The sequence below is a fragment of the Colletotrichum paranaense genome (assembly GCF_030867605.1).
Source record: "Colletotrichum paranaense strain IMI 384185 chromosome Unknown Scaffold_11.1, whole genome shotgun sequence".
In the NCBI taxonomy this organism is placed as follows: Eukaryota; Fungi; Ascomycota; class Sordariomycetes; order Glomerellales; family Glomerellaceae; genus Colletotrichum; species Colletotrichum paranaense.
Window position 1 is genome coordinate 1,111,301 of NW_026848969.1, and position 21,321 is coordinate 1,132,621.

Sequence of the window (21,321 nt, forward strand, 5' to 3'; positions counted from 1 at the left end):
CGACCACAGTCAAGGTGATGTCCTGCGGCTCTGTTCCCGAAAGCTCAGACTGATTGAAAGGCCCATTGACGGCCGGCCCTCTGCGGATTATTACACACAGTACCCGTACCCGCCTCGTCAGGGCTCAGCTCAGGCACGGGCGCATCACGGCATCTCCCAGACTCCCACGGCTGAAGCAACCCACGGCTTATTACAACCGTCATGCATGGTCCATGGGGTGGTCCAGGTGACAAGGTCTTTGGACTAGCGAGCCTCAGCGGAGATTGCCGCAGGCGACTTTGAACAACGATTGTCTGTGCGAGCCGTCCAACTACGGTTACAGACAGCCCAATCTGTCGAAGCTCACGAGCTTTTGGTGGCATTGACCCCTAGTCCCCCCAACCTTTTGACCGCAAAGAGGTAGGAGAGCTAGCGCACGACTGTGAGTAGATCAATCGACGTGGCACGGACGATTCAAGATTAAGAACAGGCGCAAAAGCAGATGAGCGAAGCGGTCAGCCAGAGGCAGGAGACTCTGCTGAGGTGTGCTGTCAAACAATTAGGTGACAAGGTACGGATATACAGAGTACCGTGCCTCACCTCAGCTTAGTGCTCTGTAGTTTGGGTGAGGTGAGTTGGTTGCGAGCAGTCTGCAACCAAATTGGTGCATCGCGCATCGTCCCAAACGGCAAACATGAGCTAAATCGCGTGTGTACGACTCAGACTGCGAGGCGTGTCGGGACAATCTGTTTCAGAAGATATGCCCAGATTGGTCGCCATGCACTAGTGGTGACGAATACAGGTTGAGTGTATCTCGCATGTTTGCCAGCTGATGGAATTGGGACCCAGGCCGAGTCTTGGGCGGTAACGAGTTGGATCCGACTCCATGCTCTCTGTGCTTGCGCATCGGCATGCAGATTGCCGTTGCATCATCAGCAGCAACGCGGGCATCAACACAACCCCTGACCACTTTACAATCTATCAAGCACTCGACCATGTCAACACGGGGAGCTCAAGGACCGACGCTAAAGCGAGATGCCTCGCTTCTAGCGCAAATAGCCGTCGCTAGACACATCGGCAGCGGCTGGCAAGGGATGGAAGATTGGCGTACGCCAACCGCCTGAGCTTGGAGGCTTGAACAGCTTCCATGATTGTTCCATGCAGGATTCTTTTCTATTCATCCTTCCATGGAGGATCACTTACGATTGTGCTACGCGACCCCTGGGCTTACTACGGCCAAGGTTGTTCTCTGGTTCAACGGCGTTCCAGGTTCCTCGCCAGCAGCCAGCGATGCCTTTGGTAGCGGGAGAATTGTCTACTCTCAGGTAAGGGCGCTCATGTTTCCTTTGTATCTGTGTCTATACTGAACAATGGAGGATCCTCGACAGTCCAAGGTACTCAGGCAGCATGCAGTCCGCACACTGTAAAGCCATGACCGGACAGTGTGTCCAACTGTACGAACACGTCTAGCGCTCTCGACCGCTGGGTGGACAGCTGCGGGGTGCTTGCTCCCGCAGTGGCTTGACCGTGTCCTGTTGCTGGCCTCCTTCGATACAGCGAGATTCAGCGGGATCTAGCTTCATGCCATGGGGCTATGGCCAGTGCCTGCCCCTTGCCTAGCAAGTTCTGTTCCATTTACACCTCGTCAGCTGCGGCCGGCAGGTGGTGCTTTTTACCCCGTGATGTGAAGTCGCGAACAGAGGGAGGCACTTGCAGGCCAAGCGCAAATGGCCTCTGCTCTTCCCTTTCCCTATACTCCGCAGATTGTACTGGTATCTGTGTCTGTATCCATATTGTCCTCTCACGGTCTCACCCCATTGACCAAGCCCAAACAACTTCCCGTGCTCATGGATTCCTTGTCTGATACTTACCAGTCTTTTTAGCCTTGGTAGGCCTTGTCATGCTAGCAGCTTCGGTGAGGGCCGCGAAACCGAAGATCACGTCTATTTCCGTCCATTCTTTTTGTATCCGTACGTCTATTTCCTCAAGCGCCAAGAAGCAATAGGTATCGCGGTCATCGACGACGGTTCAACGCATAAGTTCGCTCGAAGTAGCAAGACGGTTCTCGGGCTCTCAAAATTGGCCCTTAACGATTCGACATCGAAGCCAGTGATGCGCGCCGACACCCTGCAATCGGGCCTCCCTCACTCACGGATATACGCGTGACACGGAACGACCTGACGTCCGTCACCACCCTTCAATGCAAGAGAAAAAAGATACCCGTCTTCTAGCCAGATGTCTCCCGTGCCGCACTGGGGACCGTCGGGCCTGGCACAGCAGACGAACACTGGGCCTGATCACCACCACGATCAGCGGATGACCCATCACATCTACCGTACCCAAATCAATGCCCCGTTCAGAACCGCCCCCAATCACCCAGGTATCCGTCTAGACTACGGAGTACAGAGCGGTGTAGGTATCTTCAATTGATGCGGCAGAGACTTCAAGAAAGGCCAAGCCTCGGTCAGTCTGACGTCCACCCAGGGGAATGTATTGTGGCGGATACGCATGTCAGCCAACTGGATGCGTCCCGCCAGCGAGCTAGTCAGGATAAAAAAATTTCAGACATTCACCACGAGGGTATAACCAATAGTTGCGCCCCAGGCCCTCAATCGCAGCCACTGCGAGCAGCAGTTTGAGTACCTAATCTCTCTCCATCAACGGACGCTCCGTCGAGATACTTTCGTCCATTTCCGCAGACAACCACCTTTTTTTTTTCGATCTGGGCATGAAACGCCCGTGCCGAATCGTGGCCTTTGGGAATCTCGACCACTGTCAGTTGCAACACCAACCCGTCCCTTCATTGGCACGACACGGGGAGGCGCTAGCTTCGCCTTGCGTTGCTTGCCTTGCCTGGCATCGACCAGGCGAGGGCGATGAGTTACAACGTCAGGTCAAGGCTCACTGGCTCAGGAGTCGGGGAGTGCCAGACAAGGCTCCGGCAGTTGAAGGGATGTGCATGTTAAATCTCGTTAGACCCACTCACACGAGGAGACTACGTCTGTTAGCTAAACTTAGCTGAGTGGGATGAACTGAATCCGAGATGACCGCCGGCCGGCTGTGTTACGCTGTCTTCATGTGTTCCTTGAAGGGCACAGTTGCACTCGAGAGCTGTCAACCGCTCATGGCCAGGCCTTCATCAATGCTTGCTCCATGAGGGTTTGATGGCTATCGTCAAATTATAGGGTCGCAAAGTTCAACATTATGGCCCGCCCGTTGGCCGTTCTGATCCCCAGCAGCCACCACCATCAAGAACAACGGAGCCACCCCAGACAGAAGCGCACACTCCTCTTCGCTGGGGAGACGGTGATGCATGGACACTTTCCTCCCCGGGTACACAATGCCTCAACGATCAAAGTCCAGGATTCGTCAACCATAATGGGCAACCCTTGACATGCTTTTCTGCTGGACCACTCTGCGGCGGTACCGGCATTTCCGCTGTTCCACTATCATCCTGGCAGCAAGGCAAAAGGTCGACACACCAGAATTGTCCAAATCCACTGGTATTCAGCAGCTACATCCGTACCCGTACAGTTACAAAGCACTTTCATGAGGCCGCGGCAAATGCCTGGCACCCCAGTAATGATCCCTTCGTACAAAGCCATCTTGTAGGTGGGAGGACAACCCGTCGCGGGCAAAACGCAAAGAAAAAGATACAGGGCAGAGATCGGCAGGCAACGCGTCCAACTTTTGCCGCTCGGGGATGGAAACGTCACGCTGGCTGCACACACACACACACGCACACACGCGTCTGATTCTTTTTCTTTTTCTTCCATTTGGCTTCTGGAAGGTATCGACGGCGCCGCCGCCGCCGCCACCACCTCCCATAGAAGTCGCCTGTTGACGAGTCCCGGCCGGACTGGAGGCTGTTGACCTCCACCTTGGGCAGCATTGGGCTCTCAACAACGGTCATCTCAACCTTCGTCTCTTCGTCCCGTCCAGGTGCACGGGGGGCGAATTGATCGCTGAAGCATCTTCAAATTCTGAAACCACCATCAAAGGTTCATTCCGGCCGAATGGCGAGAACTGAGTCAAGAATCCTCAAACTTCACAGGTTGAGCCGCTTGCTCCACACCCTCATCGGGGCCGACGGCCGCTGGGAGATACCCACCTCCCTTTTCCAGCTCATGGTACGAATACAGTTTGCTCTCTGTCGTAAGCGTGGTGCAGCGGTCATCAGACTTGCCAGTATTCCTTGGAATCAACAGGCAAAAAAGAAAAAGGAACAAAAAAAGGATGTTGAATCGATATGATTCCATGCCAGGATTGAGCTGCTGAATCCCTCCGGATTTTCAAATACGAGGCTATCATACCTACGCAGACAGCCTAGAATGCGACCCATCTGTGCTGTTCGGGTGAAGAAAGCCTCAAAGGTCGAATATCAAGCTTTGCCTCGCTCCATCAGCCTTGCCTTTGACTTGCGAGCGAGCGTCGTAGCGTCTCTCATGGGCCTTGCGTAACGGTACGGGCTCCAGCGGGGAGATCCATGACGATGGCTCAGCTAGAAAGGCTGCCTGATCTGGCCTGACTCTGCGCGGTTTGGCCGCTCAACAGGGAACCTCGATCTTGCGGGAGCAATGCCGACCCCGGTCAGCCTGGGTCGCGTCCGTCTGGCTGGAATCATCGACATCCGACACCATGGTTCACCCGTAATTACCGAGTAATTCGATCAGTCGGATGAGCGAGTCTGGGGGCGCTCAAACCACCCGAAACCTGCAAGAAAACACACTCGATGCGCTTTGTGCCTACAGCCCTTCGACGTCGCCAGACGAAGGGCATGTTTGTGTTCGAGAATGAGGACCCGGCCGCAGGACTCGTTGTTCCGAGGCGCGTGCGGCAGAAACGTTGGCCCTTCCGCACCAGGCTGTGCCACCTTCATGCTTGGATCAGGTTCCAGGGTTTGGCTTGACGTTGCCGAGCGGCCGTGGGCATCTGCCAATTCTCCGAGGCCCGCTGTGACGGTCCAACGAAGGTTCCGGGCACATCCTCACCAAAGCACTGAGCTCAGTCAGGGCTGCATTTCGTTATTCTTTGCCCGGTTTCCTCGTCGCTCAAGGAGTCGTTTGACGACGAATCAGCTTCCCGTGGTGCGGTTTCCCAGTCAGACCAGCAGGTGTTGCAAGTCACCCGCCAGACAAGTCCCCGACGTGGCTAGAAAAGGCGAGACATCTGCACTGGGGTCAACCGCAGCTCCGCCAATAAGCAAGACTTCGTGACCCCTAACATGCCCCCTTGATGGGATAACGCGAACTGGCGCAGGCGGTTCAAGTGCATCATCAGTCCTTGGCCATGAAGGAGCATTCTCGTCTTTGAGTCGTGTCTCCAGGCCGGTCTCAACCGGACAAACGATAAGCTTGGGGATTTGCAACCACCCAGGGTTACATTCCGCGGTCGATCTCCACGACCGCAAAGACCATCAAGAGGCCTTGCGTTGTTCGTCATCTCCCTACGGATACTAGGCGGACCGCTCCGTAAAGCCAACCCGGAGCCGGTGCGTAGTGCCCAAGGACGGCCCAGAAACACACAGACCATTCGTGCCGAGTAAACGTGTTGCGGCCGGACAGGATTGACCACATCCGTATGAAAGGGGCACCTGTAACTCGTCAACTTGGCTTTGGAGAGGCTGCAATTGACACTACATGCCTATCGATTGCTTTGGCCTGCCGTTCTTGAGAATGGAGGCCTGATACGTTGCATCAAAACCACATGTGAGAAACCTACTGATAGATATGCGGTGCATAGGGGACGGGAAATGAGGCGTTGAGACAGTCGAAGCTCGGTGAAGATGCGCTTTTTAATTAATATGATAACTCATCCCCCTTCTGAACGGGGAGAATCACGCGAGATAGCCAGTCATATCTGCGACATTGAGACCCACGAAACCCACCTCCCCGGTTATAAAGATGAGTCCGACGTCTTTCATCCGGGGAGCGATGTGCACCTTTTGACCTACGTGGATGGCAGGTTAGGTTGACCGAGCTTATGGGCATGGCTGTCAAATGTGCGGGATGTCAGCCCGATTCGACAGTGTCTCGATCAATCAGCCGTGGGGTCGCATCGGATTCGCCCTTTTGTCTTGACCGAGGAAAGGATATCAGCCGGCGGCCATCCATCCTACCCATTCTCCCAGCAGGCCAGCGAGCCAGCGCATATGCGAGAGTGTTTCTTGCGCCATTCGGATCCAAAACTCATTCGCCCCATCATGACCTCTTGTGAAGTGGAATCTCGCCATACTTATCCGCTGCATAGGCAAACTGCAGGACCAATTAACCAGTTGCCGCGTCTTTGCCCTGAGAAACCAGCATGCAGGCCCAGCAACATCGTAATGTTTGTGGGTGTCAGTGGGACAACGCACAATGGCCAGCGTTTGTGACCCAACAATAGGAAAGCAGAAGTGCGGAACTTCGATCGTGGTACCAGCCTCCGCATGATCTACGCCGCCGAGCCCTTTACGTTTTCTCTCCGACGACCCCCGAAACGGCCCGGTCCTCACTCCTTTTTCGCGTTGACTGCGGACCCCGCGTTGCGGCGTCGGTGGCCACCACCACCGCCCCTTGTCCAACCACACCCCTTTGATCTTTTTCTTGTTTCTTTTTGGAACGCCTTCGTTGTCTTGTCTTTCCCCCTGAGTTGGGCTGATTCGGTCCCGTCCAACCGGTCAAGGAACCAAAAATGGGTGACGTTTCCGAGAATGAGGGCGACGCCCTTGGCGCAGGATGGAGGAGGAATGAGACAAGAGGAGGGCCGCGCCGGACCTAGCGTGGGCCTGTCCTTGATATGTCAAGGCTGTCGAATGAGCCTGACTGACTGGGTTTGCCCAAGCATGAACAGGGCTGTGGGATCAGAGACGTCTCATCGGGAAACGTACCCGTCTACGACGAGGCGCGGATTCCACATCTCACCGACGATCGACGGACTGGAGAAAAGGTAGGTGGGTAGGTACCTTTGGGCGTTGGATTCTTGTTTGCCTGTCTGACTTTTCTGTTTGGGCTGTTCAGCTGCTCAAGCTGCTGAAACCCTTTTAACCTCTTTTCGCAGTCGGCGATCGAGTAACGTCAAGGCCAAGGTCAAGGGTGGGGGTTGCTTGGGTTCACTTGGTGTAAGTCAGGGATTTGGCACTTTGTCTTGAATCGTCAGTGGCATTACTACGTGCATGCATCTTTCTCCTTGTCCTCGTGGCTACCATCCAACCAGAGAGAGAGCGAGGGCCGAGTGGGATATGGCTTCATGTGGACAAACACCACCGCCTACCTCGCTCGGCGCGCTTGTGCATATATATGTTTGCCAGGGGAGAGGCGTAAGGAGAGACCTCCCATGCCCACCCCTCCCCTTCTCATCCACTCAAATATCGCAGGTCTTATAATGAGGATGAGATGAGATGAAGGGGAAATGGGGTTCAGTGGGGGTTAAGGGAAGGGAAGGTGCAGAAAAACGTGAATAACGGCATGCTCTTAATGACGAGTGATTCAGGAGTTCTTCTCTGGGGTGGCAGAAACCCTGCGTCAGTCGAAGAGGGGGATTATGTATAAAAGGCATCGGCTGGGAGCTCCATCGTTTGAGCTTCTTCCCTTTTTACGAACACTCATCAACTTCTACTCTACCACCTACACAAAAGTCAAACTATTCCTGTCCATTGTCATTGCCATTACTTTCACACGTTTTTAACCACCCGTTTCCTCACCGACATTCGAACCCACGTCATTCTCATCGGGAAAGAACGGGAGAAACGTCAACCAAGACGGCAACCTGCAGTACCAAAACCAACAAACCCCTTTCAAATCTCCTGTCCACCTCAAGTCACAAGAAACAAGAAAGGAAAGAGAAAAGGAAGAAAAAAACAATGGCATCCCAATCAAAAATAATCAACATGCCCGCTCACGGCAGCGTGCTCGACATTGGCGGCGGAAGCATGTCCTCCGCCATCCTCGAGGACCTCCAGCGCGTCTTTGCCGTGGCCGCCAAGCACGAGAATACCGGTATTGGCGGCAGTGTCGAGATCCCAACCATGCCCGACGAGCTGCTGTACAACGATGAAGGGCTGGCCATCTGGGCAGAAGTCATCTTCACCCCCGAGTTCTATCAGACCCGCGACGAGATGGTCTTGTTCGAGAAGAATAGCGAGGAGATGGCGACCGTTTACATTCCCAACGACGCTACCATGATTGACTTGGGAGCTGGGTAAGATTACTCCCTTTCTTATTTATATTTGATATGTTAGGGTAATGATTACTTGCTGATTTCTTTTCTTTTCATCTACAGTGACATGCGCAAGGTCAACTTCCTCCTAAAAGAACTTGCCAAGCACGGCCGCAACGCCACGTACCTCGCCCTCGACATCTCGAACCACTCCCTCACCTGCAACCTCGGGGCCCTTGCCCCTGAGCACGCGGCCGGCAGCGTCCGCATGGCAGGCCTTTGGGGTGACTTCAAGGCAGGCCTCGCCTTCTGTGACGACATTCCTTCTCCTAGAGTCTTCCTCTCTCTGGGCTCCGTCCTCTTCAACGACCCTTGGAAAAAGGCTGTCACCTTGCTCCGTGAGTGGGCTGCCCTCATGCGCCCAGACGACCTCATCCTCGCCGGCATGGACGGCCACGACGTCACCTCGACCAAGGTCTGGGCTGCTTACCACACCCACCCCGCCCTGTTCGAGAAATTCTTCCATAATGGATTCAAGCACGCTAATGTCCTCCTTGGTGAGGATGTCTTCAAGCCCGAGGACTGGGATATCTGTGGTGAAATCGAGGAGGATGAGAAGCGCCATCGCTTCTTCCTCAAGGCAAAGCGCGATATTGTTGCCGAGAAAGAGGGCAAGACGCTAAAGCAGGGTCTAGAAATCGACTGGTTCGACGCTCACAAGCGCAACGAGGAGGACGTACACAACATGTGCGCCGAGGCGGGCCTCGAAGTCGTCAAGTCGTGGGCTATTGAGGGTTCCGACATGCGACAGTACCTCATACGCACTGCTGCCATTGAGAACTCCATTGACGAGACGGATAGTGCCATCTACGTACGCGGGGAGTAGACCATTCTCGGTAGCTGTACAGGCACACTGTGTGTACATAGAGGTAGATGTGTGGTCCTGGTTCTGATCTCTCATAGTGTGAGGATGGGGAATTCTTTCGGAGGCGGATGGACGACTCAAACCATGACGAGATGACGGAAGCGCACTCGATTCTTTAGAGGCACGATAGGTAACAAATGCTTGCATTAGAAAGCAAGAATTGCAAACAAAGAGTGCTCCAGAATGAATAGCATGAAGTATTCTGCGAAAATGCATCTCTCTTCCAAATGTCTGGTCATCAATGCCCCTATATTTCCTCTAGATCAAACACAAAGTTCCTTCGGTAGAAATAATGTGCGCCACGAGTGGCTCCCACCAGGAGTGTCGCTCTGAAATGAGGTCAGGAAGGTCGGAAGGAATGTTGTCATCAACGTTGGCCGTTATCCAATGACGGATACGCAGAAGGGAGTTGAAAGCAGGGGGCACGCTCTGGGATATCTCTGGTTAGAATTTACACCAACTATAGGATTCTCATCACTTTACTTACCGAGCGACAACTGGTGCTGACGACCGATCGAAACCAGTTCAGGGCACAAAGACTATGTGCCTCTGTCGTGGCCACAATTCCTAGGAGGAAGACCGGGAAGAATGGAGATTGCGCAGTGAAGAAGGTGCCATAGGTTGGCATCATGTCAATGCATTTCACCAGCTGGTCAACCTCAGATACGACGTCTGGGTGAGAGCGAGGTAGTCTCTCGAGGCGGCAGCGAAGGTAGATGAGGGCTGCTAGACGCCATGCTTCGGCCGTGACTTCCGTCATAGATTCTGCGTCCATCACAAGGCCGAAATCGTTTCGCTTAATGCGATCTTCGATAGCGCGTTTGTCTGATGTATCTCGAGATTGATCCGATCGCGTTGTGGCCGAAGAGGACGGAGACTCGGCGGCGGGTTGTGTCCACTGATGCAACCTGCCCAAATCTTGGCGGACTATTTTGCTGCTCGATTTCATGTGAAAATCGTTGCTACTGGGGTCTTCCCACAACCATGCTGCTAATTGTGTAATCTGAGCAAAACGAGAAAGAAGTATCGGCGACATGCCGCATCCACCATGTATCCTGCGAGTCTCCGGCTCAGTGCCCTGGCACAGCCAAGAAAATTGCTCTCCTGTGTCTTTCGAATCAAGAGGAGCCATGGGAAGGGCTATGATGGCGGCCCTGGCGGCGATGATCATGTTGCCCATCTGCATGTCGGAAGGCTGAATGTTGGAGGGTACCCAGAAGCGATGACCCGGATCCGACTTATCCAGCAAACGACAAGCGAGGCGAGCACCTTCTAGCCAACGAGGAACCGCACTCGGCGGCCGACGTTGCTCTGGGGATACAACATCGATCATGTTTAGCAGCGTCACGGCGGCAATCAGGCTGTTTGACTCGTGTTCCGTGGGACTGGGACTCCGAGCCTCCTCTCTCAAAGCCATCGTCAAGAGTAGGACGGCTCGTTTATAGTGTGCATTGACTACTTGTCGAATGCTCTCTTCGGGTTGGTAGTCGAGGACATATGTTCCAGCAAGCGCTAGCATCGCGTGCTTGACACAAGAGCTGTCCTTCATTATTCGGGGGATGTTGACGAGCCAGCAGTTGGTTTTGTGGAGGACACTCCGGCCAGAACACCATGCCTTGACGTCTTGAGAATGTTAGCCATTCTCCATGTTGGCCAGATGTACCGAGACTCACAAAACTGGAAGAGATTTTTGTCACAATTGTCTTCAAGGCCTGCCTCGAACAAGAACGTTTGAGAACATAGTTCTGACAGGAGAGCCTGGGGATCAGACGGTTGTATCGCCGCCTGTCGACGCGGTAGGTTGGCTGCCCTCGACTTGCCGCTGTGGAACTTGATGTATCCATCAATAATAGTTCCGGCCTGAATACGGGTTTTGCCCAGGACGAGACGATCCGCATCATCGGCGTTATCCTCGAAGGGATTCGTGAGGTCCAAATCCTCCGCCGAGTCGGCCTCTATAGTAGGGAGTCGCGGAGAGAAAATCACATCTGGCGGCGGGTGAGGAGAAACTGGTGGGCCATACGGTGCCCCATGTCTAGTCGATGTCGTCGACGGATCAGGGATTGCTAGTTTGTTGTTACTCAAGGATTCGTCGGCAACGGTTCCTAAGACCTCGTGCTATCATCATCTATTCCTTCTTCTTCCATCCCTTCTCGTGTCTGCCAGGAATCGCACTATACTGGACGGGAGCGGCACAGGCGGCTCAGGATACGTAAAGAAATCCGTCCAGCTTACATGGCTTTGATCGTGCCAGGGGCCGGTCACCCTCAAGGGGTTTAGACACTCGACGTCTTTGCCGGGGAGTGTTGGCTCCATGAGAGAACCATGGAAACTCGGAGTCTCCTACCGGGCTCCATATTTGGGAATCCTGGACATTGATGTTGGAGTTGTTGTCTCCAGGCGAGGGTGTAGAGGCAGGCGTCGATGAAGGTGTAGTTGTAGGGACAGAAGCGGAGGCTGTTGAATAGGAAAAGAGAGGAGGATCCTCGTCCATGGGCTGGCTTCTCTTCCGCGGCCTAGTAGCCATGACTGTCGCACCAAGCATGCCCTGGACGGGGAGGGACGGAAAGCAGCACGGAACACGGGATGCCTAAAGGCATGTACTTTGTCCGGATGGATACACGAGACCAGCGTGCCCAGGTCTGTCCACAGTCCAGAATGGAGGAGACGAGGTCGTGGGGGAGTGTGTGCACGGGTGCCGGGTGCGATAGTCTGATATTCAAAAGTGGATAGTGGTGGAGGGAGCGCTGCGAAGTCCCACGTCTGTGGTCCACGATAGGGCCAGGGGGGAGGTGAGGTCGATGTGGGACGCGACCGGGTATACCTTGGCTAAGAGCCTAAGGTAAGGGAACAGATGCGGAAAGTGGAGACAACGGGGCTGTTAACGTTAGCGCGAGCTCGGGGAGGAAGGAAGCGTGGACGTGGTGCAGGTCGGGTCGGATGAGGTGGGTCCTACCGGTAAGGAGGAAAGATGGGCCCAAAGGAGAGAACAGCACCAGCACGGTAACACCTGCCACCAGCACCTGAGCGACCAGCCGGCAGGGGCGGACGAGATTCTAGCAACGGCCAGCAGCAGGCCCTAGCAACGCGCTACTGTCAGGATGAACTCAGGATGCCTTCCCGCGCCCGCTAGCTGAGGAAAGAGGTGGAGACCAATGTTCGTGCACTTGCCTGCCACGAGATGAAGTAGGGGGGAAATGTGAACGTGAATGGAAGCGAATGAGAAAGAGCCAAGGTAGCTGTGGAAGGTAGAAGGAATGAAGTGGGGTGGCAGATGAGGCAACGCGACAATCTGCAAGTGACAAGAGACAAGAGACAAGAAACTTCCACAAAACTTGGTCGAGTGGACGGGAGATCGGGTGACGGAATGGGAGCTCGGATGGAAGTTTTCAGAGGCACAGAGCAAGCAAAGTTGTGAGTACACACGCCGCGCCGTGCGAGTGTCGCTCCAAGTGGTCGACTCCGCCGTGGAATGTCCTGCGTGCAAGGTGCGTGCTGTCACCGGTACGGAGTACGGAGTACGGACTGAACGGAACCAAGGTGTTGGTGCTCTAATTTAGTTTGGTAGTTCTTGTGATGGCTCCACTTGGACTGGAGGATGGTCAGAGCCAGAGTCAGTCGGACACGAGAAGTCTGCGTTGTCCTTTTTTCTTTCTTGAACTTGGCCCGTTCTTTGTCGAACGAATCCGCCTACCAACTGAAATGCTGACTGCTGGCTGCTGGCTGCTGGCTGCTATGATTTTGGAGGAAAAGGTAGATGGGTATCGAGAAAGTGCGGTATTTTGCTGAGACAAGACAATTTGGAATGCTGGCTAACGAGGCGGGTGCAATTTGGAAGATGTTACTGGATGCTCAATTTGCGGGTGAAAGTCTGTCCAACGGACGATTCGATCTAGCAGCCGTCGTTTCGGAACTTTAGATTCCAGATGATGGGAGGTAATTGGATATCGGTAAGTATGATCGAATTGCCAACTTGCCGAGTAAATCCTAATGCGCTGTTTCAACGTCTTTGGGCTTGGCTTGCAAAACACGGGGCGGACGGGGGCCGGCGTGTCTCCCGCGCGCGACGGAATGTTGTCTCTGCTAGTCTGTCTGGTCTAGAAGTCTCTTAGTTTACTCTAGTCGTTTGTTGTGGATTCAGGCAAGACGGCCACGGCGTTGTTGGGCTGATGTTGGAGCGGACGGGAGAGACAGCGGGAGCCCCTCGATGTACGGATAGCGCTGCGCCCAGAAAGAAAGACAAGGGCGAGGCGAGACGTGGAAGCGCCAGTGTGTAATTGAGGCTTGTCAAATGACCTGATGTGCCGGACGTGTCTTGATTTGGCGTCGAGTCCGTGATTTAGAGTTTCAACCCACTGGGACATTCCCGCTCGTCGGATAGGAAGTCTGACGGCTTGCCGAGCCGAAGACGAGATGAGATGCTAGATGAGTGACCTGTGTAGGTTTCGTACCTGGCACAGAACGGAGCGCAGTATTTGCGTGGTCAGGTACGTATGATACTCCGTACGAAAAAATGGTGCAATGTAGACGCAGTAGCCGTAGAGCCGAGCACCTTCAAGTAATCGTCATGTAAGCTGGCAGCTGAGCTGTTCGGGTTGCACAAGGCAAAGTTATCGTTACACCGCGATAGGTCGCCCTGTCTGCCTTGCCTTAGCGTGTCTGCGACTGTGACGCGATTCTTACATTCCTTCTGCCAACGTCTGCGCCTGGATTGGCATGGAAGCGAGAAAAGGACGGCGGGGGAGGGGAAAGGGAAGAGACGAAGAAGAAATGGTCGAAGCAGCGGGGTTGGATCCCTTGAACGAGGAGAAAGCAAGACTCAGGAGATGGGTCCAAAAGAAAAAGTGCGTGTGTGTGTGTGTGTGTAAGCTTCCGTGTGGATGTCCCATCGAGGGAGGGCACACCGACTGCGGTGCCCAAGCAACTAACATCATCTGAAGGAAGGTGTGACCCAACACGTGTGTCTCAATTGGCATCAAGCATCGGGACCACCTCCGAGAAGGCGACTGAGCGATGTGGTTTGACACACTCAACGTGACTGTGAGCGGTTGGAGAAAAGAGATGGGACCGGGAAGGAAGCGATTGAGGCGGGCGGTCGAATTAGATGGGTGAATATCTACTTACCCGAATACTTTGATCTTGACGTCAAGGACGGGAATGGAAGGTCCCGCCTCGATACCTAACCTTACCCCAGGTAGGTAGGTAGCTTAACAAGGCAGGTATAAATGTACTCTGGTCAGGTCCTCTGAGGAAGGGGTCAAGAAGGATGGCGTTGAGGACCAGGAGGGCGATGCGGAGGCGGAGATTGTGGTGGAGGTGGGCTAAGGAGACAAGAGGAAGAAGGAGGCGACAACGACCTGACACGGGCAGTAGCGATGCCAGATTCTTTCCTCCCGTCACCAAGGCAAGGTACGGGTATCTGATCGGGCTCAGACTTCACACGCAGCAGATGCTGGAGCTGGAGCCCAAGGTAAGCTGGAGCTGGACCTCCACTGGTGACTGGACGTGGGCGCCGGAGCGGTGACGGACAAGAGAAGACTGCGACGGCGACTGCGACGGACTGCAACTTCGGGTGAAAGTGGTCCTTGCTGCGTGCGCATGTCACGCCAGGCGAACTCTAAGTCGGGGGTCGGGGGGTGAGCTTAATTCGACAACTCCGGACCCTTGGAGGCGCGTGTTTGGGAATGCGCGGTCAGGTAATTCTTCGTGTCGTTCTTTGTCAACCAGGAAGCAAGATGATGATGGATTATCATGGAAAATCACCTGAGGGAGTCCCATGCGCAGGTAAGATCAGGATGGAATGGATGGCATGTAGGTGGGCAGGTTGTCAAGAAAGCAGAAACCCGCACGTTCTCGAGAAGGAGACATCGAACAAGTGGACTGTCTTTGTGGCGCAGCAGGAGAATCACACCCAATGCATTTTCCCAAATTGTGCGGTCACGAGTGGTGGACCCATGGGGACCAGCAAGACGCGGCAAGGTGAAGAAGCACCAGCCTCCAGGGAGGTACCTTAGGTAGAGAATACAAGAACCTGAGGGTATCTGCAAGAAAAAGAAAGCATAGCAAGAAGGAGGGAACATGAGCGAGGCAGGAATGTTGGACAAGGAAGCGACTCTTGAGTCTTGCCAAGTTGGTGGCTGCCAGAGCTTGTTGAACGACGAAGGGGGATACCTTTCGAGGCCGATCTTTACCCTTGGTGTTGCCCCTCCTTCCTTCGTGTAGGTACGAAGTCGCCAAGTACCTTATTTGATGGTGCCCCCCTTCCCCATCTTGCCCATGTCGAACTTGTCGCTAGGTATATCTCGCTAGCGTGGCTTCCCAACTGTGCCCCCTCCCTCTTTCCCCGCCACCAACGACCTGCACCCACCTGCCTACTGTAATCTGTTAGTGTGCCAGTCTGTAGACATGGGTTTTCTGAGGCAGACCTTTCCCCATTCGCTCGCACATGCATTTCTCCCTGGTCCAATGTTGCAAATCCAACCAACCGATCAATGCTGCAGCAAGCGGGCAACTTGCAAGTCTGCGGCGCTGCGCCCAGCAACAATCGTGAAATGGGTATTTGCCGCTTTGCAGCTCGTTCACAGCTCACCAGCTCCCCAGTATTCGTTTCTGTCCTTACAGCTTTCCCAGTGCCCACTTCAACTTTCCTCCACCTCACCTCATCCCTCGCCCGCCCGCCCCACGCTCTTCCTGCCTTCACGACCCTGGCCTGACCTTTCGAGTTCCATGACCTGACCGCCGTCCGTGAAGTTCACGGGAGGGAATCGTGGCATGCATGGTACCTTGGTCTTCCATTACCACCTACATGTTTTCTTTTGCCTCTTCTTACCTCGATTCTCAATAAAGTGTACGATTCTCCAAAAGATACGACGTGGGGAGGGATTGCCGATCCCTCATGCACCAAAATATTTACGGATACCAACCTGGAAGACGGGCAGACAGGCGCCCAATGTCCGTACGGATCCCGACGGAGTAAAAAAGGGTCTGGCAAGTTGCAACCACAATTATTATCACCTGCAGCACATCTTTTCTCTTTCTCATGCAAGATTAGAGCAGTTCAGAAATGCCTTATCCTGGTCGACGGATGGTATCCGTACTTCATTTCCAGTTCCAGCACGCTGCAGTTGGGCAATAATTACATTCTTTCCCAGCTTGCAGTACTTGCTTTATCTTCCATGCTGTTCCTGGATCCTCATATCTTTCTTTGTCTCTCATCTATCCGCGGCCATAGCCCTTAACCCTTGCTGATATGAGGCGTCTGCCAGGTGCCACTTTCGCCATCGTGGACATCATCACCTTTCATCACTCAGACCATGTTCATGACCGTGACCTTGACCTTGATCGCTTCGGCAAAGCCGCGCAACCAACAGAAGCGGTACCAACGGTCTGGTCGCTATCCGCGCCGGCAACGGCACCGGTTCTAGCACCAGCAGCTCCCAACATGCTGATCGACATCATCGAGATGTCATCAACCGGCGTTCAGATGGGCATCCACCCTTCGGACAAATCCCGGAGCCCCATGGCTTGCCATTACGATTCCATCAGACTACGTCTGGTACGTCCACAAAGGCGTAGATGTTGACATGTTTCCAACTCCCAACTTATCTTATGCTGCAACACCCATCCAGATAATTAGTGCGAGGATAGGTAGTGCCATCCTCACCACCGTGACTGACACCGCTCTTTCTTCTTTGACATCTTTCAACTTGGAGGAGAAGGAAGACTATGATTTGCCTGCCCCGAGCATACCTCCCATAAGATACCCAAGATATTGACAAGGACACATCAACTACCAGTCGGTCCTGCCTGTCATCTGTTGCCGCCTTCCGATACTTCAAAGTGGAAGGATAAGGTAGTATACTAGGTAATCAAGTATTCCGTACTTTCCTCACTCCAAGTTATGTAAGGTGAGGTAAAGTAAGGTAAGGTACCTATCTTCCAAGGTCTCCCTGCGGCCGTGCCTTGGGTTCCATGATCCCCACCCGGTCAACCTGCCTTATGGGTCCCGGTAACGGTGCCTGCCCGCACCCCCCTCGTCCATGTCTCTCATCCACTCCCACGCCGAAAGGTACCTTAGCACGCTTAGGTATGGAGACTCCAGTCTGTACGGATGCTCTGGACATTTGAACTTCTCGTTCAGATCGGCCGCGTTCTGGGCCCCTCCTCCCCCCCTCCCCTCCGAACTTGCCCTGCCTCGAGCCGCACAATTGCTTCTTCCCGCCGCTGCGTCGCTACTGCCACTGCTGCGTCGCACCCATTCCCTCTTTTGTCTCGCGCTGCTTACATTCGGTCTGCTTATGCACCACCCACGCGAAGCCAACCGTCAACCCACCATTGGCCCTTGCACCCCTTCCGTCTTAGACATGCAGAAACATGCAGAATGCCACTCCAGTTTCTCCTCATGGATGGCCTCGTTCTTGTTCTTCTCTTCCTCCACTTTTCACTTCCTCTCACGTTCTGCGGTAGCGGCAGCGGCAGCGGGATCCTCTACTTGCCTCACTCGCCATGCCATGCTCTTCTCTTTCGTGTCGTGTCTTGCCCCCCTCCGTCCACCAAGACTCCTCCGTCAGGCTTTTCATCATTGCCCCCTCTCCATCTCTTCTCCCACCCCCTTCAGGCTCCTCTCTCCTCTGAGCTCTGAGCCCTGAGTCCTGGGATTTTTGGCTCTTCTGCTTGACCGATTCCTACGGGCGTAACGAGGCAAGGGACTGGCACTACGACTGAGACCGCATCTGCAGCTACTTGGAGGATTCACCACCACTCTCTCATCTTCATTTCCTCACACGCACCTCTCGCCAATATCATCGCTGTCGCCAACGCGCCATTGCATGCTTGCTGCGTCCTCGGCGAGCCGTTTGCCCCCCTCGTGCCAGCCTGAGATCCGCTTTCTGGCCGTTTGCCGCTCCCCTTCCCCCCGGCCTCGCCCCGTCGATTGTCACTCTCCATCCATCAGATTGATCCTCTCTCTGTCCCTCTCTTTCTCCTTGCCTTCAACCGCTTACTCCTTACCTTAGCTTCTCCTCTGGCCCTATCCGCCGTCCCTCGTGTGTTTCTGCTAGACTCGGGTCTTATCTCTTTTCTCTTTCCCCTCCCCCGTCACTTTGTTCAACTCAACCCCCTCTCCACCCGTCTCCATCTTTCAAGTTCTACTTTCCCCTGCCCAAATCCTACAAACTTTTCCTGAGTTGTGACCGGGACGTTACCTCTAGCACTTCTCTAGCTCCATCAACGCCAACGCCAACGCTTGCCCTCTCTCAACGTCTCAACTCTCGACTCCTCGTAAATCCCTCCTTGGCCTGGCCAGCATCATCAAGCTTGCCTTCTTCCACAAAGACCCACTTGGTCTGCTTCGAAATGGTTTGCTGAACTACTATCACCACCGGTCCTCACTCCAACATCAAAGTCTCGATATTCCACCGTAACACTCGCTCCAAACGACAAGCTCAACCGTTTTGGCCTGCTGTTTCAACTTGGCACGATATAACTCACGACCATCCACGAATAGGCACCATCTTAATTGAGTTCATGCTTCGGGCTACGCCACTATTTTCAACATGCCTCTCGATATCAACTCGTTACTCAACCCCGAGAAGGCCGTCAACCGGGAGACGGAGGCTCTCATGATGTTCACGGGCATATTTGATGAATTCCGAAAGACATTTCCACGGCACAGTCAGAGAGAAGGCGAATTGGCGTACATGGCAGACGTCACGATGCATGTTTTCGATGCCTTTAAGAAGTTCACCGACGACTACCTGACGAAAGAGCGCTTGGAATCGACCGGTCACAATCTCGTAGACCAGGCCTACCGCGCTAATGGGTTCAACGACATGGGCATTCTGGAATTCGCAAAAACTCAACACAAAATGCTAAAGTGCGTTCAAGTACTTTTCTATCTTTCTGGCCGTGGGAGGTGCACACTGCTGACGGCGTTTTAGCAATATGAAGGAAGAAATCAACAGCAGTGCGGGCAATCTGAAGACCATCAGAGACCGTGCAGCTCCACCACACCAAAACAGATATCTTCCAGAGTACAGACAACACCCTATGGCTTCAGACTCCAGCTCCAGGTCGTCATTTTCCGTTTTAGGATCAAGCTCGACAACAGGGTTCTCTGCGGTGGGATCTCAAGCATCATTTTCTGACAGCTCGCGCACCTACCATCCATCTGATGGTGACAGGCGATCAACCAGCCCGCCATCTCCACATGACGAGGACGAAGAGGAGGATGACGATGTCTTGGATGCGGACGACTCGGACGAGAGGAACCCGAATCGTGTGGATATGGACTCTCTTCGACACAGAGGTAAGGGCGAGTATAGGTGCCCTTACTGGAGGACGTGCCAAAAAGGGGGTCAGAATATCAACGGGGGACCCAAGATCTTTCACCGGAACTGCATGTACAGGTATGACGGCTGGGTCCCATCTCTGAGTTCAACGCTAATAGGAGCAGGCAACACTTGCAGAAGCATTCCAAACCTCACAAGTGCCAACTACCAGGGTGTCCAAATAAAGACGGATTCGCCAGGAAGGACCAGTTAGTTCGACATCAGCAAAATGTCAAGCACGACCAGCCCTTACCGCTGCCTGGGGCCCGAAGGTAGTATTGCATCTAAGCTCATGAATTAGTCTGCAGCCGGATTGAATTCCGGACCAGCAACCGGGACGGCATCCGGGGCAGGCAGAGCGAATTCCATTTACAGCACGACATAATGATTGGGGGCAACAGCGGTTTTTTCTCTCTCTGTTTCTTGCTTGGTATAAGGGACAAGCATTCCATGGCGTTGGGCTAGCACAATGTATCATTACTCTCATGTTGGGAGGGGTCAGCGACAGTCATTTTGGATTGGGACGCGCACATGATGCGCCTTGCATGGGAGAGCTGGTTGGTCAGAGCAGTCTGGTTCTTGACTACCGGGTGGTTGGCTGCTGTATGAGAGAGTACCTGAGGGTTTAGCCCACCTATGAAACATTTGCACGGAAATGCGTGCACAAAGTCTCACGGACTACGATCGATGTTGGTCGCCAAATATCATTCTGTTGGCGAAGAAACCCATGCCCGCTTATTGGACAAGTCTCTGTATCCTTGCGCTGCGCCGTCTTTCGAAGAAAACTCGGAAAGAGTCCAACAAACAGCGAACGGAGGAAACGTTCCAGTCGGCAACATCTGCAGGAGATGCCGATTGGTAATTCTTTGGGCTTTGCGGTGTGCCAGTGAAACATGGACAATCTCATGCGGGCGCCATCAAAGATGGCAGTCGAAAGACGTTGGGCCAAGGTCGTCACGAAATAGTCTAGGTGGGTAGACATGCCTGCCGGTTAAACCTGGCAGATACTGACTCATTGGGAGAGAAATCGTCGACGTCGATATTCTGTATCTGAGCTGTAGTACCTAATTATTATCACGAGTGTTACCAGGTTTCTGATTAGTTTCCGCTTACTACGGAAATCCTTCAAACGCTGCGATACGGGGTCCTGGGACTGGCACGCGCAAAGCAAACAACCTTAGAAGGGAAAATGGCGGGCGGGCGTATTCGTACTGTACTACTGCCGGCATGATGAGATGCCAGGACGTGGACCGGCAAGACGGCTCAGAACCTGGTGGAAGGGTGACTGGGACACAGTCAAAACTAAGCGGGAGATGTGCCGTGGGCGTCAGCTTGTGTGGTGCCTCCCCTCCCCCGTTGTGAACTCTGGACCTTGCAGGCTTGGTCGCGGGAGGGGGGAGGGAGGGGCAGGCAAGGCAGGAGAGGGAGGGCTGGCTACCTTACGGAGCAAATGCCCGTCTGTCATCAGATGTCGTGTCGTACGGGAAAAGGACGCTGGTGAAGCCTGGTGCAACAACACCTCGTGGGCAGATCGTCTCCCGAAGGAGATGTACGAGAAAAAGACCTGGGTTCACTACAGTTTCTGAACCCTTACATACAATTGCACCTGCACTCATTTACAAGCGATTGGACACGGGACGGCGGCAGAGCATCTATGATGGGGTTGGTGTCACAGAGGCGATTGTCTCGCCTTCTGACATGCGCCTTTTTCTCGAATTGGGGGTAAGACTGTCATGTCAGATCATTAAGGTAGGATGGAAAGGGGGTAGAGAAAATAATACGAGAACGACAGACGCCGCGGAGAGAAAGAGGCAAATGCAGAAAGAAAAAAATGGGAGGGAAGCATACCAGGCACCGGCACCAGGTCAAGAGCCAGCAGACACATAGAGTGTGAGAGTTAGTTGGTTGGAAGGAAGAGACTTTTTCTCTTGTCCTTTGCACACTAGCGCGGAG

The 21,321-nt window shown here is 53.8% G+C and overlaps 9 protein-coding genes across 9 annotated transcripts; 8 read left to right on the top strand and 1 right to left on the bottom strand.

The window, feature by feature from the left end:
• Positions 1–1,573: 1,573 nt before the first annotated feature.
• CPAR01_12689 (uncharacterized protein) lies at positions 1,574–1,843 on the top strand (the record flags this gene model as incomplete). The annotated part of the gene is made up of 1 exon (XM_060496944.1): positions 1,574–1,843. The coding sequence occupies one exon, from the start codon at positions 1,574–1,576 to the stop codon at positions 1,841–1,843; it is 270 nt and encodes an 89-aa protein (XP_060344477.1).
• An 864-nt stretch (positions 1,844–2,707) lies between these two features.
• Positions 2,708–3,001, top strand: CPAR01_12690 (uncharacterized protein; the record flags this gene model as incomplete). The annotated part of the gene is made up of 1 exon (XM_060496945.1): positions 2,708–3,001. The coding sequence occupies one exon, from the start codon at positions 2,708–2,710 to the stop codon at positions 2,999–3,001; it is 294 nt and encodes a 97-aa protein (XP_060344478.1).
• A 182-nt stretch (positions 3,002–3,183) lies between these two features.
• Positions 3,184–3,372, top strand: CPAR01_12691 (uncharacterized protein; the record flags this gene model as incomplete). Its single annotated transcript, XM_060496946.1, has 1 exon — positions 3,184–3,372. One exon carries the CDS (start codon positions 3,184–3,186, stop codon positions 3,370–3,372), a length of 189 nt encoding a protein of 62 aa, XP_060344479.1.
• Positions 3,373–4,772: 1,400 nt separating this feature from the next.
• On the top strand, positions 4,773–5,195 carry CPAR01_12692 (uncharacterized protein; the record flags this gene model as incomplete). Its single annotated transcript, XM_060496947.1, has 1 exon — positions 4,773–5,195. The coding sequence occupies one exon, from the start codon at positions 4,773–4,775 to the stop codon at positions 5,193–5,195; it is 423 nt and encodes a 140-aa protein (XP_060344480.1).
• A 2,651-nt stretch (positions 5,196–7,846) lies between these two features.
• On the top strand, positions 7,847–9,159 carry CPAR01_12693 (uncharacterized protein; the record flags this gene model as incomplete). Its single annotated transcript, XM_060496948.1, has 3 exons — positions 7,847–8,157; positions 8,239–8,986; positions 9,079–9,159. 3 exons carry the CDS (start codon positions 7,847–7,849, stop codon positions 9,157–9,159), a joined length of 1,140 nt encoding a protein of 379 aa, XP_060344481.1.
• A 139-nt stretch (positions 9,160–9,298) lies between these two features.
• Positions 9,299–11,567, bottom strand: CPAR01_12694 (uncharacterized protein; the record flags this gene model as incomplete). The annotated part of the gene is made up of 4 exons (XM_060496949.1): positions 9,299–9,469; positions 9,528–10,663; positions 10,714–11,106; positions 11,276–11,567. 4 exons carry the CDS (start codon positions 11,565–11,567, stop codon positions 9,299–9,301), a joined length of 1,992 nt encoding a protein of 663 aa, XP_060344482.1.
• A 4,244-nt stretch (positions 11,568–15,811) lies between these two features.
• On the top strand, positions 15,812–16,288 carry CPAR01_12695 (uncharacterized protein; the record flags this gene model as incomplete). The annotated part of the gene is made up of 1 exon (XM_060496950.1): positions 15,812–16,288. The coding sequence occupies one exon, from the start codon at positions 15,812–15,814 to the stop codon at positions 16,286–16,288; it is 477 nt and encodes a 158-aa protein (XP_060344483.1).
• Position 16,289: 1 nt separating this feature from the next.
• On the top strand, positions 16,290–17,681 carry CPAR01_12696 (uncharacterized protein; the record flags this gene model as incomplete). The annotated part of the gene is made up of 2 exons (XM_060496951.1): positions 16,290–16,595; positions 17,181–17,681. 2 exons carry the CDS (start codon positions 16,290–16,292, stop codon positions 17,679–17,681), a joined length of 807 nt encoding a protein of 268 aa, XP_060344484.1.
• Positions 17,682–18,594: 913 nt separating this feature from the next.
• Positions 18,595–19,472, top strand: CPAR01_12697 (uncharacterized protein; the record flags this gene model as incomplete). Its single annotated transcript, XM_060496952.1, has 3 exons — positions 18,595–18,914; positions 18,979–19,346; positions 19,447–19,472. 3 exons carry the CDS (start codon positions 18,595–18,597, stop codon positions 19,470–19,472), a joined length of 714 nt encoding a protein of 237 aa, XP_060344485.1.
• Between the last annotated feature and the right edge of the window lie 1,849 nt (positions 19,473–21,321).